This window comes from Silurus aristotelis, assembly GCF_946808225.1.
Source record: "Silurus aristotelis genome assembly, chromosome: 6".
NCBI classification, from domain to species: Eukaryota; Metazoa; Chordata; class Actinopteri; order Siluriformes; family Siluridae; genus Silurus; species Silurus aristotelis.
This window is the reverse complement of record NC_139579.1, coordinates 5,680,900-5,698,082: the sequence shown is the minus strand read 5'-3', so window position 1 is coordinate 5,698,082 and position 17,183 is coordinate 5,680,900. Positions and strand designations below refer to the sequence as shown.

General features: G+C 39.0%; 1 protein-coding gene across 2 annotated transcripts in view; it reads left to right on the top strand.

Annotated features, from left to right (window-relative positions):
* Positions 1-6,451, top strand: part of grin2da (glutamate receptor, ionotropic, N-methyl D-aspartate 2D, a) — a 67,972-nt gene extending 61,521 nt beyond the window's left edge. Inside the window, exons 13-15 of one of the 2 annotated variants that reach the window (XM_083544234.1) lie at positions 953-1,185; positions 1,397-3,125; positions 3,238-6,451. In XM_083544234.1, the coding sequence (XP_083400360.1) occupies positions 953-1,185; positions 1,397-3,125; positions 3,238-3,302 (2,027 nt within the window). In that variant the 3' untranslated portion in view covers positions 3,303-6,451. Of the gene's footprint in view, positions 1-952; positions 1,186-1,396 lie in introns of both variants that reach the window. The other variant, XM_083544233.1, reaches the window with a different exon arrangement.
* Positions 6,452-17,183: the final 10,732 nt, after the last annotated feature.

The window sequence follows — 17,183 nt, the reverse complement described above, 5'->3', positions numbered from 1 at the left end:
ACATCCCCCTGAGAGGAGTCACTTCGGTGAGATGAATTAACTAGCAAGCCAATTTGCCAAAATCCAAAAAGCCATTTTCCCAGATTTTATTAAAGTCTTTTGATGAGTATCTTGATTAAAAAATTTGGACTAAGTTAAAGGTTTTCACATGAAAATTGGGAGAGTCTCAAACATAATTAAAATAATAATGAGTAGCCAAAGGGTTATGCCAGTAAAGACTATTTAAACAATGCAAATATGACCCTTTTCGATAAATGTAATAAATGTGTATCCCATTGCATGTTCAACTGGCTAATATTATATTTCTGCTTTTGATAAATTGCCAAACTTACCAGGGGCTAATTTACTCAAGTATATCATTTATTATTATTATTATTATTATTATTATTATTATTTAATTTTTTTTTTATTGTTGATTTGCTAAAATTGAATTTAATGTTATGAAAATACATTCCGAGCTATAGAAAAAATAGTTCTTCTAACTAATATTCTGCAAATGCTCTCGTCTTCTGTGTTCTTTATGGTGACTTTTTTTCTGCAATGAATGAACTATTGGATATTACCAGGCATCACTCTGGAGCTTTAATCTTGAAAACACTGCCTGTCTTACAATACTGTAGGAACCAACCTATTTTAGATGTTCATCAAAGCTGTTATTATCTTCGTTCATACAATGTTGTCTGCCATATGGGTTTCCTTTTCATTCCTGTTTTTTCCCTATTACTCTATTTTTCATCCTTCAAGTCAATTATAATGTAAACCAGACAGCTAGTATTTTCCCCTCTTCTAAACAATATATGACTTGAATTTTAAAAAGTTTTTACCTCATTCCTTTACTTTCTTCCTTTCTTGTTTAAATGTAATTTTTTTTCAGATGCCTATGTTGCCCAGGCCTGGTTATTTTCTCATCTAATTTAATGTTTTTGTTTGTGTGTTTGCTGTTTTTTTCCAGATGAAGTTGACATGCTGGAGCGCCTTTGGCTCTCTGGAATTTGTCATAATGATAAAATTGAAGTGATGAGTTCCAAACTGGACATAGATAACATGGCAGGAGTGTTCTACATGCTACTGGTTGCAATGGGTTTAAGCCTTTTGGTCTTTGCCTGGGAACACCTGGTATACTGGAAGCTCCGCCATTGCTTGGGTCGTTCAAAAGGACTGGACTTCCTGCTGGCTTTTAGTCGGGTTAGTAAATAAAAACTTTACATTATAATAAAGAAAAATGTTATATAAAGATAGAAACTATTCAAATAAGAAATCACACATACTCTTTTTGATAAATACATTTTCTACATTTTAGATTTTATATGTTCTATTGATGCATTTTTTCAAAGCTTTTGGATTGGTATGTGTCAAGAAGGCAAAATGTAGCCTTTTCTTTTATATATCTTTCCAGGGAATGTACAGCTGCTGCAATTTTGAAGATGAAACAACCACTGTAGGTAACCAAACGGCACTTCCACAATACCATCCCATCTCCACCATGCCTCCGCCTGCTCCGCCTCACATGGTCAGTGCAAATGTTACCAACTCTTCCTTAGCAATGGCACAACAGCAACAGCAGCAAAAGCTTCACCAGCAACAGCAACAGCCAGTGTACAATTCCATTCTTCCTGGATCTCTACCAACAGCTGGGCATTCAGGCATGGCTCTTGGGCCTTCGAACAGCCCGATACTTGGGGCACCTATGCCATGCTCCACATTTTTACCTCGTCACGATCGACGACTAGCTGTGGTGGATAGGTGGACACGTCCAAAAGCAGGTCCTGAAAAGACAAGTGCCATTAACAGTGGAATCACAGATGTTGCACAATTCTCACAGGTCCTGCTTCCACAGTGGGCTGCAGTGAGTGGAGGAGAGGGAGGTCTGGATGAATATAAAAGATACTATGGCCCAATTGATCCAGAGGGATTGGGGGTCTCTGGAGACCCACAAAGTGTAGTTTCCCAAACTCCAAAAACCACACATCAAACAAAGCCTTTGGGGAACCCACGGTTGCCACAAAAAAAACAACCCTCTGGACATTTACCCATAAGCCCAGCTTTGCCTCATGCATCTCCACCACAGCAGTCTATCTGGAGGAGAAGCAGTGTTACGAAAAGAAAAGACTCTGGGGGACCCCTATACGAAAACATCCTTCCTTTAGGACGGAGAGGTGGGGGCAGGTATGGAGGGAGGGATGGAGCAGGGAGGAGAGGTCGTCGTCCTCCTCCTTTGCCTCTTCCTATGCCTCTTCCCTTCTCTTCTCCTAACCAAATTCCTCTTTCACCCTCACCTACTGTGCACTACATTTCCACCTCTTCTAGCACATCCAGCTCCTCCTCCACGTCTTCTTCTGTATCAGTCTCACGATCTAATTCCCCTTCCTACTCCACTTCTTCGTACTCATCACAAAGTTTCAAATACAGGGCAGGTGAAAGAGAGGCCTATGATGAGTTTGACACAGATGAGCTTACAGAGGAGTCAAGCCTTCTTTTGGGTAGGAGAAAAAGTCGTTCACACATGTCATCTCGGTCCCTGCCCTGCAGTCCACCTCCTCCCATACCACCACGTAAACCTTGCACACAGAAGCCACAAATGAGGGACAGTGCCGCTAGCCAGCTGGCACAACTCCAGGAGTGGTGGGCTTCATGGGGCGAAAAAGAGAGAGCTAGAAGAACAGGTGGTGGGAGAGGTAAGGAAAAAGAAGAGAAACGGTATTATAAAGAGAGAGAAAGGGAGAGAAGGAGGAGAAAGAAGAGTCGAAAGAAAAAGAAGAGGGGAGAGCGTGAAAGAGAGCGAGAGCACAAAAGACATAAAGTAAAGAAGAAAAAAAAAAAGGACGGGAAAACCAGGAAAAGGGAGAAGGAAAAACGGCCAGGTCAAGAAGAAGGTGAACTTGATGGTAAAGAGGTATTTGAAAAGGGGATGGAACAGAATCTGCCGACCTACCCTGAACTCAGGCGTAGCTCTTTCCAAAAGAAGAGTGAAAGCTCTATACGGAGTTATGACTGGGACATAAAAAGAGAGGGAGGGAGGCGAGAGAGTGATAATCAAGAAGGTGGTGATGAAGAAGGGGCTAGGAGAAAAGAAAAGCACCACAGGAACCCTCAGTCCTATCACCATTCAAGGCCAAAGTCTAACAGTAAGCGCTATCCCACTTCAAGTAAAAGCTCAACATCAGTAAAATTTTGGGGGAATACACATTCTGAAACTCCATCTTCTTTTCTTCCTCTTTTTCCTCTTAACTATAAAAGAACACAGTCTTTTGGGTCTGAAAGAGAGGAACATGGAAAAGGAGGTGAAATTCGTCCCCTTTTAGGTAAGAACGGAAGAGGTAAGACCTACTCCAGAGAAGGCTTGTCATTTCATGAATGGGATTCAGAAGAGGAGGATGGGGAAGAATCAGAAGAGCGAGACAGAAATGAGGAACGAAGAAGAAGAAGACGAGAGAGCAGAGTAATCGAATCCGAATCTGAAAGGGAAAGAGACAAAACTGTTGAGATCTATACAGATGATGAGGGCTCTTCAGGTGAATTTGGCAAGTTTGAGAGATACTGGGAAGGGCATGAAGGAAGGGCCGTTGGAGGCATTGGGGGTGGAGGCTGGTTTTTTGGCACCTATCCTTCTAGGGAGAGAGCGGGCAGTATAAACAGTAGAGACAACCTTTTTATAGGAGGTAGAGAAAGTAGCTGTGGCTTTGGGGGAGGCTCAAGATGGGGGTCTGGAGGTTTAGGATCAAATCAATGGCCACCAACACCTTTGACTCCTCCACCACCTCGGAGATATTGGTCTGTGGACAAATTACCTGTAAAAACTGAAAAGAAGTCTAAGAGGAGATCCCAGGAGAAAAGTGAATGCCATACTGCCTGTTCCTGCCAGTCACCCCACCACTACAAGTGGAACCGAGTGACCTCTCGTAGTCAAGAGGACCTGCTGCCTCACTGCCAAAGTTTCAGCAACATCAACCGGCCAAAACGGCAGTCCTCCAAACCAGACCAAGCTCAAGGCCAAGTCAAGTCTGGAAGTCAATCAAACCTCAGTGTTCATAGATCACAGCATTCTGAGAGGTCAAGAGAGATATCATCTCCTCAGACTCTACCGCCATCTTTGCCAGCCCCAATGGTTCCAGCTCTTCCTGCACCTCCATCATCCTCCCACCCAGTTCATGTTCCTCTACCTACCTCCTCCTCCTCTGTTTCATCGCCATCAGCCATTTCCTCAACAACTGGTGCCCTGCAGCCCTCCTCGATATCCTCCTCCAGTGCCAAGCTCCAGTACCAGAGACTGTGTTCAGTGCCCCAGCCACAAAGGTACCAATCATCACATCTTCCGTTCAAAACCAAGAGTTTGTGCTCACGTCGGGACTCTGCCCACTTCTCCAGTGTGGAGAGTGAGGTCTGAGGCATAGAATCAAAAAAGAGACATCAGCAAACAGTCTGAGCCAATTTGTTTTTTGTTGGTTTTATAACGGTGAGATGGGTCCCTTCATTTCTTGCACAAGTCTTTGTTGTGCTATTGAAAGAAAGGTGGATCTAGGTATATCACATGTGGCGTTTCTTTTTATACTGCATAAGAATGGTACTACCTTTCTGAGAAACCTCTCTCTGTTCAAGAGGATTTATCTAAATGTGATTGGCTGTGCTTTTCTCAGTTTTATGGGGCACTTGGGTAGAATGGTTGAATATTCTGAACGGAATGTGGTGTTTGACCGTTGTGGTGCTTGTGGACTCAGGTGTGACCCTTGGATCTCAAGGGGAGATTCAGAGGCAGAATCCTTTTAATAACCCCCCACAGTGTTATCCTCACCCTTTGTTTATGCTTTGAATTATGGCATTGTCCTTGCATTTGTATTTCAAGAGATGCATTCATTACAAAAAAGGTAGCAGCTTTGGGTCCCTCTTTGGTCTCCCCCTACCTCTGCAGACTCGATTTAGCATTCTGGTTCACCTTGTAAACATTTTTATTTTCTTAACAGGGTAAGACAACTTCTACTGATCAGTGTATGACTCCTTGAAACCCACTGAAAAAACTCGAGTTGAGCTACTGCACAGTCATATTTAGATCTTATTTGTTTCCCTTAAGCAATACATAATTCTCATCGATATACGTGTCTACTTTGTGGTTAAGACTTTGAGAAGCATAAGCACTGTGCAATATTATAGTGAGGGCACACACAGCATTTCAACTACCTATAAAGCGGCAGCCCATCCCCTCACAACTGAATGTACATGTTGCCATGACAACACAGTGTGCTGCAACCAAGTAACTAAGGTCGTAGCTTCTTCTTTTTTTCTTTTTTTCTTCAAGGTAATAATCCAATTTAAGTGTTTTGGGTTAACTTGTTTTAAGTGCAAAAACAAATAGCTAGCCATATGGAGCGCTGTACCATCAACCACATTATATGCTAGATTTAGAACTTGCCATTATTCAGATCGCGAAAAAGCAAGAGAGCACTGTTTACAGTTAAGCACTGTGTTTTTACATGTTTTTTCTAACTGCTCTGCTTTGTCACTTTACTAGCTGTTGTGATCCATACTTAAGTAGGTCATGCAGAATACAGCAAATGTGAATAATAACAACCAGACACCAGAAATTTTTCCGGCACTTTAAAAAGAAAAAGTAAAAAAAAAAAAAATAAAAAAATCGAATATTCATGGAAGATCTGGAGGAATGTTTCATTTATATTTTGCTATTAGCTTTGTGATTGTTATAATTGACCATTAATACTGATAAGGGCATCTGCACGTTGGTACCAGGACTGAGTCAAATATGAACTCAAATATATGTTTGTAGCAATTCCAGAACTTTTCCATAATCATAAAGTTCTACAATTCCACTTTTTTTATTTGACTTTTTCCCCAGTTCAAGTATTTTAAAAAGCATTCTTTTACATGTAACCCCCCGCCTTGAAAAAAAAAAATACTAATAATTTTTACACATAATTGACTCAGTCCTAATCACAGACCAACGGGGTTATTTAGCTTTTTTTTGTGTGCTTGTGACTGCATCTGAGCCATACTAAGCTTATCTATTGTATGCTGAGCTTTTAAAAAAAAGTACTAATTGGATTACAATGTTGACGAGCTGAACAATGTCAAGATACTGTGCGCTAAACCTTCAATGACTGTGATGTACAGATCAAGAGCACAGTAAAATGTATTTTAAATCCTCAAAAGCCAGAATCAGTGACCCATTACTTGAATGTCACACATTTTCTCGACAACTCATATGCATTGTTTATCTTGACACTAAACTTGGACACCTGTCAGCTTATATGTACATCATTTGATTCCGATTTTGACTGTTGTGCAATACTTGTCTAGATTTCTTTATATATAGATGTACCTCATATATATGTGTTTGTGAAGTTTAGATAGCAATAGAGAAATATGTGTTCAGCATAACAGTCTAGCTGAAAACAAAAATATAAGTTTCACTCATGTATTTGACCAGATTAAATGATAAAGATGTGCTCTATATACACAATATATATATATATATATATATATATATATATATATATATATATATATATATATATATATATATATATATAACCTGCGAGAAAAAGATTTAAAGATTTTGTCTTTTTGTTTCATCTTATATTCACAGAAACTCTGTATATTTAGTTATTATTGATTATGCTTTGTATCACGAGTTAAGGATTACGTGAACGATTTTAAGTTACTAATTAATCTGACCACTAATTAATCTTAAAAATGGCCTTTTTCTCTATTTGTCTCTTGTGTTGATAGTGTCTACTTTTATACTGTTGTGAGTAAGTCTCTATATAAATTGCAGCATATATATATATATATATATATATATATATATATATATATATATATATATATATATATATATACGAAGATATATGTTTATTCTATACATTTATTCTCTATAAATTTTGTCTTTTGTCTTTGTCTGTCCTCTTTTGTCTTACACTCACTGATATCAGAGACCAGTGTCCTACTGTGTTGCACAGCTGGCCATTGACCACTATGTGAAAACGTTACAACTGATACCGTGAATGTGTGTGTGCGTGTGTGCGTGTGTGTGTGTGCCCAGACGACCATGTCACTGTAGTTCGGTTGTGATGGTGGGATAGAATATTTTTGGAATAATAAAAAGGTTGAACTGGCTTTTTAAGGAGCATGTATGTTTGAGCCACAAGCTTTGCATTATGCAGTATGTCTCACAGGAAGGTGGCTTAGAAGTATATGCTGATTTAGATACAAATCTGTGATTGTGTGTGTGTGTGTGTGTCTGTGTCTGTGTGTCTGTGTGCGTCCCATGATACAGTGAATATACTAAACATATATATGCACACACACCGAACACACCCACATCCACATCCACATCCACACACACACACACACACATCCACACACACACACACACACACACACACACACACACACACACACACACACACACACACACACACACACACACACACACACACACACACACACAATGCTGCTCTGTATTTCTGTATGATGTAGCTGAGCAGAGCCACTTTTGTTAAATGCCACTCTGTGCCAGGACAGCTGTGCCCCATGCTACTATGTTGGATTTCTTGTGCCATTTTCCCCTCTCTCTGGGGAAGTCACAAAGATGTGATGCGCTGGGCCACTTAATCTTGGAAGAATATTCTATGCTGTGCTGCAAACAGTGAAAGAATAAAAGATTTTAATACAATGCAATGACTGTCATTTCTGTTTGTATTATTGTGTGTGTGTCTCAGATGAGAGAGAAGAAAAAACATGTATAAACATTTCCATTTATTATGCCAGCACATGGACAGAACACTTTGGACAACTCCATACTCAAAATAAGCCTGAACCAACTACACAACCTGAAGTGGAATGTACAATAAAGAATATATTGAACCATTTGGAAAATTGGTCAATAAAAAAAGTGAAAAGGGCAAACCGCTCAAAAAATGTGGCTCAGATGGAATATACAATGCGATTCTGAAACATCAAGATATTGTCCTGAGGACATTACATCACCCCAATTTTAAAATAGGTGGCAACCCAAATGATTACAGGGATATTACAGTAAGCAGCAACTTCTGTATATTATGCTGTAGTATAATAATACTACTACATAGTAAACGTCCTCCAAAAACATAACCAGAGGTCGAACGAACGTGGCTTTTACCGATAGCTAGGATTAATTTTACTTGCTGATTAATCAATCAATTTTTATAATTGGATACTGGATAAAAAAACATCAAAACATAACACTTCATGTTAAACAGTACTTTACTTTATAAAAAAAAAAACCAGTAATGACTCATGTAAACAAGTTAAATGAAATAAATATGAATAAATTAATTATATGAAAAAATAAGGTAAATGAAAGATGCATTCAAATTTAAACAAAAAGTAACATTCCAAATAAATAAAAACATTTACATTCGAAATTAAGTACAAAAACATTTTAAATAAACAGCATTTGGCATCAGTGATTCGCCTCTAGAGGCCACTCTAGTTCTATAATAATGCAACCCGGAAAAACTACTGGATTTTTGCAGATAGTTCCAGCAATAAACTATAGGTGGCGATAATTCACACAATTAGATTGAATTCATGCCCAAGCAGAAATCAACTGGCTATATTTACACTCTACATATATATTTGTTCATGAAAACACCAAAAAGCTTTGTCTTAAAAAAATATTTTGATGCAGTTTTATGATACTCGTCAGAGAGGAAGAGAAGGAACGAAATGAGACATCATGAAGGACATGCGTAAAGAGAACATCGGCTGTGTTAAATCATTGACTAGACATGGGGAGTTCATCCCAGTTGCAGCCTGAGCCCAATTTAGGCTGAACTGGCAATAATCCTTTAGGAAACATCTGGCACTGGATTGACCCTCAGGCAGCGAGATGAAATGTCTGCAATATTCATACAACCATTTGCTGGTGTGTGAAAGCCTCTAAACATCAAAAAAATGCCTCTAAACATCGAAAAATCCAGTACTATCATATTTCAAAAGTGAACACAACTTCATGAAAAGCAGCATATATTTACATTTTAAACTCATTAAGTGACAATCTCTGAATCTATCAAATTTGACAAACATGGAAATCTCTATTTAACACATGTGGCTGAAAATATTTGCTAGCAGCATGACACTAATTTTATTCCATGGCAGCAAAGTCGGGTCCCAAACATCATTTTACATACAGAGCCTTTCAAAAGTGTGGAAATACATAGCCTTCTATGGTTTTGTGCATGTTCCTTTTTTATATGCAACAAACTAAAACAAACAACAACAAATTGGACAGTGAATGACCTTTAAGAAAGTTCTGTGGACAGATGAGTCCAAAATGGATATTCGTGGCTGTATTAAGAACATATGTAAGATAGGGCACAGTTCCCTGGTGGTCTAGTGGTTAGGATGTGGAGCTCTCACCGCTGCGGCCTGGGTTTGATTCCGGGTTTGGCCATTAGGGTTGCACAAGCCAGTGCACTCTTAGTGCAGGTCCCAAGCCCGGATGAATGGGGAGGGTTGTGTTAGGAATGGCATCCAGCGTAAAAACATGTGCCAAATCGAACATGCGGATCATGAATACAAATGAGCCGCTGTGGCAACCCCTAATGGGAGAAGCCGAAAGAAAGTTTAATGTAAGATGGAGAACTGCTTCACACCTATATTCAAACATGGAGGTCAAAGCTTAATGGTTTGGAGTAGGGAAAGTTAGAAACGTATTCCAGGTGAAAGGAAAGCTGATCCAACATGGCTACTATTCCATACTCCACCATGCAATTCCATCTGGACTGCGGGTATTTGGAACCAAATTTACCTTACAACAAGACGATGACCCGAAGCATATGTCCAAGAGATCAAACAGCCGACTGGATTGTTATCTTTCATAGAATGTCCTGCCCAGTCACCGCACTTAAATCCTATTGAACTGCTCTGGGATGAACTGGATTTCAAAGTAGTGAAGAACACCTTTGGCAAGTGTTAAAAGAGGCATAGCAATGTATTTCAGCTTGATTGTTCAGGAAAACAAATTATCCAGATGCCCAGAGTGTGTAAAGGTGTGATTTATCCTAAGGTTAAATTACCCAGTTTGTTCCATATGAACAAAAGGAACATTCATGTGTGACTCAAAAACCATAAAAGTGTTGGTGGTTCCAAAGTGTTTGACAGACACCGTTGACTGGTCTCTAAAGTCTACAACCGTTCAGGATGGAAGACACGCTGTATTCAGCAGAGGGAGAAAGACTTAACATTTCATTAAAATACAGTATAAATCAATTCAAACTGCTGCTTTCATTTATCGTTTCCATCACTTTCCCATAGTTCTCTCCTTCGCCATTTGGTTGCAGTGAGCTCTTTCCAGCCCATATATGTTTTTCTTCTTTTTTTATGGTTTATACATTGTGTTTTAAACAATATTCTAAATGTGTACTTATCTGTTCTTTGGAACAATACAGTCATGGCAAGAAAGCCTATTTGAATTTGGATTTTTATTTAAATTTGAGAGACAGATTTGTTGATTCATTTCCAACACAGACCACCACTTGAATGTGTATGGCACGACTGGGATTTTGGATCTGCTGTCACTGCTGACACAAACAAAAAAACAAACACCCTGCAATTTTCCCAAAACTGTCTAATAATGAAGAGGAAAGCTTGCACAAATATGTACTTACTTCCACTCTGCATACATTTCTAATCATCATGGTATAAAATGAGCCTGATGACAGCATGATTACTCTCTTGTTGAACACCCAGTTCTTTCTTTTGCTCTCATTTCTTTCCACATTGTAATCCTGTAATCCTGATAGCATGTTTAATATAGCAGACTATTAAAATATACCGACCTATTGAGTCTACCAAAATCACTAGGGCCTAGAGAATACATTTGTATTCATTCTATCAGCTTAAAGAAAGTTTGAAAATCTATAAAGTCTAGATCCATGACTGGCCATGTTTAATCAACTGGACATTTGAACTTTGTATCACAAAGCTGGGCCACATTTGTGTTCCTCATCCAGGATAATAATGGCACTGGAAATGAACTGAGATCCACAAAAACATACTTTACCTTGATGTGATTTCAGAATTTCAGAAGAATGGAGGTTCCTCTACTATCAAAGGGAAAACAAGTCAATATTAATGCCCATAGTTTTCCCTGGTGGTCTAGTGGTTAGGATTCGGCGCTCTCACCGCCGCGGCCCGGGTTCGATTCCCGTTCAGGGAACTTAGTTTTGTGGTTCCCTGGTGGTCTAGTGGTTAGGATGCGGCGCTCCCACCGCTGCGGCCCAGATTCGATCCCCGGTCAGGGAACGAACCCCAGTCACTCTTAGTACCGGTCCCAAGCCCGGATAAAAGGGGAGGGTTGCATTAGGAAGGGCATCCAGCGTAAAAACATGTGCCAAATCAAACATGCGGAGGATCCGCTGTGGCGACCCCTAACGGGAGAAGCCGAAAGAAAGTAGGTATTAATGCCCATGGTTTTAGAATAGAGTAGTTCAGAACTCGGGTGTCCACATACTTTTGCCATGTAGTGTATTAATATTATTGCTTACAGTAAAAACTTATTAAACTTCAAAGGATTTCTTTACTTTGCAAACTGCTAACATCAGCTGTCTTTTTAAATGGTCAAAATTGTGCATATACAGAGCTGTCAACAATCCAGGCCAATATTCTTTTGACCACTAGAGGCCTCTTGGGGGTAAAAAAAAAAAAGATACTCTATATTGCTTTAAAATGTCACTGATGTGCATGTTATATCAAAAACCAGTGGTGGACGAAGTAAACAAACCATGTATTTGAGTAAAAAAAGAACTACACTAGATAAAATTTTAATCTAGTAAAAGTGCTCCCTGTGAATTTTTATTTGAATTAAAGTACAAAAGTATTTGCCTTCAAATGTACTTAAGTATCCAAAGTACTATGATTTATTATGGCTATAATGTCCTGTATATATATATATATATATATATATATATATATATATATATACCATTCATACACTCGTGCTGAAACACGAAAAAGAGCCAGACACCTTTTATCGTTTGATTGAATTGAAGTGTTAAAAAATGATCCTAATGACATCATTTTTGATGTAGCCTCCTTTTCAAAAAATAAATCGGCTCGTATCTATGATGACCTTCTTCTTCTTCTTCCGGCTGCTCCCATTAGGGGTCGCCACAGCGGATCATCCGTCTCCATACCACCCTGTCCTTTACATCTGCCTCTCTCACACCAACTACCTGCATGTCTTCCCTCACCACATCCATAAACCTCCTCCTTGGCCTTCCTCTTTTCCTCCTACCTGGTGGCTTCATCCTCAGCCTTCTCCTACCGATTTAACTCATGTCTCTTCTCTGCACATGTCCAAACCATCTCAATCTCGCCTCCCTCACCTTGTCTCCAAAACGTACTACATGCGCTGTCCCTCTAATAAACTCATTTCTAATCTTGTCCATCCTCATCACTCCCAATGAAAACCTTAACATCTTCGTATCCATGATGACCAATGGATCAATTTCCTTCAATTTTATTTGCATAGCGTGTTCAGCAATGGACATCGTCTCAAAACAGTTTAAGAGAAATAAATGGTATACATATATAAATTTCAGCACCGAGAATGAATCACTGTAAAAGTATATATCTAATGAACAGACCAGTGTTGACAGAACCTGAGATGGTATGAGGAGGAAACCTTGAGGGAAACCAGACTCAAAAGGAACCTATTCTCACCAGGGTGACACTGAATGTCCATTTATTGTAGCTCCATCCTCATTGAGGTTAACAACTGTTCACTGATGAACACTTAAATGCAAAACTGTTCATGGCAAATACAGCCCTAAGCCATTGCAGCAGTTTTTATTAGTTTATACTGTTTATATTGATTACAGGCCTGCTAGAGTGCTCGCATTATTATTATTAGTATGTGCTTGTGCATTATAGATAATGGCATTAAACAAAAGGCAGCTGAGTTTGCATCTTTTCTTTTTTCCTCCCCACACACACATTCATTTAATGCACACTGTTCTTTTGTGAACAGCACAGCCAGTATGAATCTCCCATGAAGCCTGTATGTATCCTGCTGGTACAACTAACTCATTTAAATACATTGTGTTTTAATGAGAGCAACAATTAACATTCATTAGACAACAAGCTCATAATATGTCATTTTGGCTCCCTCTTGGATGCAGTGAGTCTGGGAGTAAATGGCAGTTTAAACATTATGGCAAACAGTAAAACATATGAGAAGGGACTGAGATTTAACACCGGGGGGTCAGTCTTTTAAAGAAAATAAATGAAATTATATATATATATATTATATTATATAGATTTATCACACACCGACTGATATATTCCAAGTGTTTATTTCTTTTTGTTTTGATAAATATTGGCTTACAGCTAATGAAAACCCAAAATCTCAAAAGATTTAAACTTCATACGACCAATCAAAAAGACATTTTTAGTGAATTGTTGGCCTTCTGGAAAGTATGTTCATTTACTGTAAATATACTCAATACTTTGTAGAGGCTCCTTTTGCTTTAATTACTGCCTCGATTCGGCGTGGCATGGAGGTGATCAGTCTGTGGCTCTGCTGAGGTGGGATGGAAGCCCAGGTTTCTTTGACAGTGGCCTTCAGCTCATCTGCATTTCTGGTCTCTTGTTTCTCATTTTCCTCTCGACAATAACCACATAGATTCTCTATGGGGTTCAGGTCTGGAGTTTGCTAACCAGTCAAACACACCAACACCATGGTCATTTAACCAACCTTTGGTGCTTTTGGCAGTGTGGGCAGGTGCCAAATTCTGCCGGAAAATGAAATCAGCATCTCCATAAAGCTGGTCAGCAGAAGGAAGCATGAAGTGCTCTAAAACTTCCTGGTAGACGCCTGTGCTGATCTTGGACCTGATAAAACACAGTGGACCAACATCAGCAGATGACACGACTCCCCAAACCACCACTGACTGTGCAAACTTTACACTGGACCTCAAGCAATTAGGATTCTGATCCTCTACTCTCTTCTTCCAGACTCTGTGACCTTGATTTCCAAATGAAATGCTAAATTTTCTTTCCTTTCATCTGAAAAGACGACTTTGGCCCACTGAGCAACAGTCCAGTCCTTTTTGTCTTTTGCGCAGGTGAGACACCTCTGAGGTTGTCTCTGGTTCAGGAGTGGATTGACACAAGGAATGAGTCAGCTGTAGCTCATGGATACGTCTGTGTGTGGAGGATCTTGAAACACTGACTCCAGCTGCAGTCCACTCTTTGTGAATCTCCTCAAATTCTTGAATGAGCTTCATGTCACCTTTTTTCTACCAAATATTTTTCTTTCATTCAACTTTTCATGAATGTGCTTGGATACAGCACTCTATGAACAGCAGCTTCCTTAGCGATGATCTTTTGTTTCTTACCCTCCATGTGCAGGGTGTCAATAATCATCTTCTGAACAACAGTCAAGTCAGCAGTCTTCCCCCCATGATTGTGCAGCCTGAACCAGACTGAGACACCATTTAAAAGCTCAGGAAACTTTAGCAGGTGTTTGATTTAATGAGCTGATTAGAGTGAGACACCACGAGTCTCCAATATTGAACCTTTTCACAATATTCAAATTTTCTGAGATACTGAATTTTGGGTTTTCATTAGCTATAAGCCATAATCATCAAAATGAAAAGAAATAAACACTTGAAATAGATCAGTCTGTGTGTGACGAATCTATATAATATACAAGTTTAACTTTGATATTCTAATGTATTGAGATGCACCTGTGTGTATAATATATATATATATACACACACACACACACACACACACACACACACACACACACACACACCGGTCCATTATGACATTATAACATTATGAGCAGTGAAGTAAATAACACTGATTATCTCTTCATCATGGCACCTGTTAATGGGTGGGATTTATTAGGCAGAAAGTGATGTCAAAGTTGATGTGTTAAAAGCAGGGTAAAAAAAAAAACCATTATAATAATTTCCTGCTTCTAACAACTTTAAGGACTTTAAGGACAAAATGTTAAATACTAATAATACATACTGACTGGTTTTCTGGGGTCTTGAAAGAAGAATATGCTTGCCTTCAGTGTTCCTGGTTGGTAGCTGTCACATGATTTGAGAAAGATGGTTGGTGGTTGGTGATTGAATAATCAGAAATCTGTTGCACTTTAGCGGCTTTTGTTGTAAGGATTTGCTCGACAACAGCATTCCTGTGCAGTCAATGATAGAGGATGACTAAGACGATGGGCAGATGGAAAGCTCTTATTGGGAGAGGAAAAAAAAAAAAAAGCATTTTGCTGAATTGGAATGAAAAGCAGAACAACAGATATTTTATGATGGACGTATACTGTCCTAGCGTTCTTTAATTATATTGTGGACTATATAGTGGATTCTAGTGCCATCTACTGGACAATGCATTTAGTACAAAATAATTGCAATGTGTAGCCAGTTTGCAAACATCATTACAAACTATTTTGTAATGACTTAGTTTAATATTACTTAGCAGTTAGGAGCTAGTGAGGGGAGAAATGTGTTATTGCTGGACACATCTGTCTTTCAGGAGATACAGTATCTCACAAAAGTGAGTTCACCCCTCACATTACAGCAACCATTGCAATATATCTATTCTTATTGTTTTTCTGTGTAAGGTTCTGCAAATCTTTGGAGGACTGTTAGCTTCTTTTATAACTTCATCCAGAGACTGAGGAATAACAGCTTCAGAAACTGATTAGCTTCCTGAACTGTACAGCTTTATATTACTGAAACAGTTTTACAGACAAAGATGTCCAGGGTCTGTGATGGATCTCTGGTTTTTTTTTATATTAAATGTTGGATAGTTGGATTACCACCAGAGGGCACCCTCATTAACATAGAAAAAATGTATACAAATTCTATCTTTGTTTCTTCGTCTGTCCCACTTTATTTCCTGTTTGTGTACATCTGCTTTGTTCCAATACTTAGTTGTGTATAATTTGCTGTTTTCTTTCTCTACTTTTTTTTTTAATATTGTATTTGGTCCATGATCATGATCTTTGTAAAACTCTGTCTTGTAGTTATCTCAGACCTTCCAGTTTTTACTTTTCCTGTCCATTATTAAAGACTTCTAATAAAACATTGTGTCTGACTTTCTGGATCTGTGACAGCAAGTTCCTTTACCACGATTGCTACTGCTTCAATTGGAACTTTTTAGGAACATTTCTGAATGAATATACAGTGGGTACGGAAAGTATTCAGACCCCCTTAAATTTTCACTCTTTGCTATATTGCAGCCATTTGCTAAAATCATTTAAGTTCATTTCTTTTCCTCGTTAATGTACACAGCGCCCTATATTAACAGAAAAACACAATTGTTAACATTTTTGCAGATTTATTGAAAAAGAAAAACTGAAATATCACATGGTCCTAAGTATTCAGACCCTTTGCTGTGACACTCATATATTTAACTCAGGTGCTCTCCATTTCTTCTGATCATCCCTGAGATGGTTCTACACCTTCATTTGAGTCCAGCTGTGTTTGATAATGCTGATTAGACTTGATTAGGAAAACCACACCTGTCTATATAAGACCTTCCAGATCACAATGCATGTCAGCGCAAATGAGAATCATGAAGTCAAAGGAACTGCCTGAAGAGCTCAGAGACAGAATTGTGGCAAGGCACAGATCTGGCCAAGGTTACAAACACATTTCTGCTGCACTTAAGGTTCCTCAGAGTTTTCTCTCTTAATTTAAAAACAATGTGTTATCTTTTACTAATATTTAAATTAGTTTGATGATCTGAAACCTTGACTCGGTGAATTCCAGCTTGATACCGTGACAGGATGCCCCCTGTGCAATAAATCCAGTCGTGAAATTTCCTCGCTACTAAATATTCCACAGTCAACTGAGTGTAAGCAATTGGGAATGACAGCAACTCAGCAACAAAATGTTAGACCAAGTAAAATCGCAGAGCGGGTCAGCGGATGCTGAGACACAGAGTGCACCGAGGTCACCAACTTTCTACAGTCAATAGCTACAAACCTTCAAACTTCCTGTGGCCTTCAGATTAGCTGGAGAACAGTGTGCAGAGAGCTTCATGAAACAGGTTTCTATAGTTAAGGCTTGGATGCCGCTGCTCACCTCGCCAAGTGCAATGCAAAGCATCGGATGCAGTGGTGTAAAACACGCCGACACTGGACTCTAGAGTGTTCT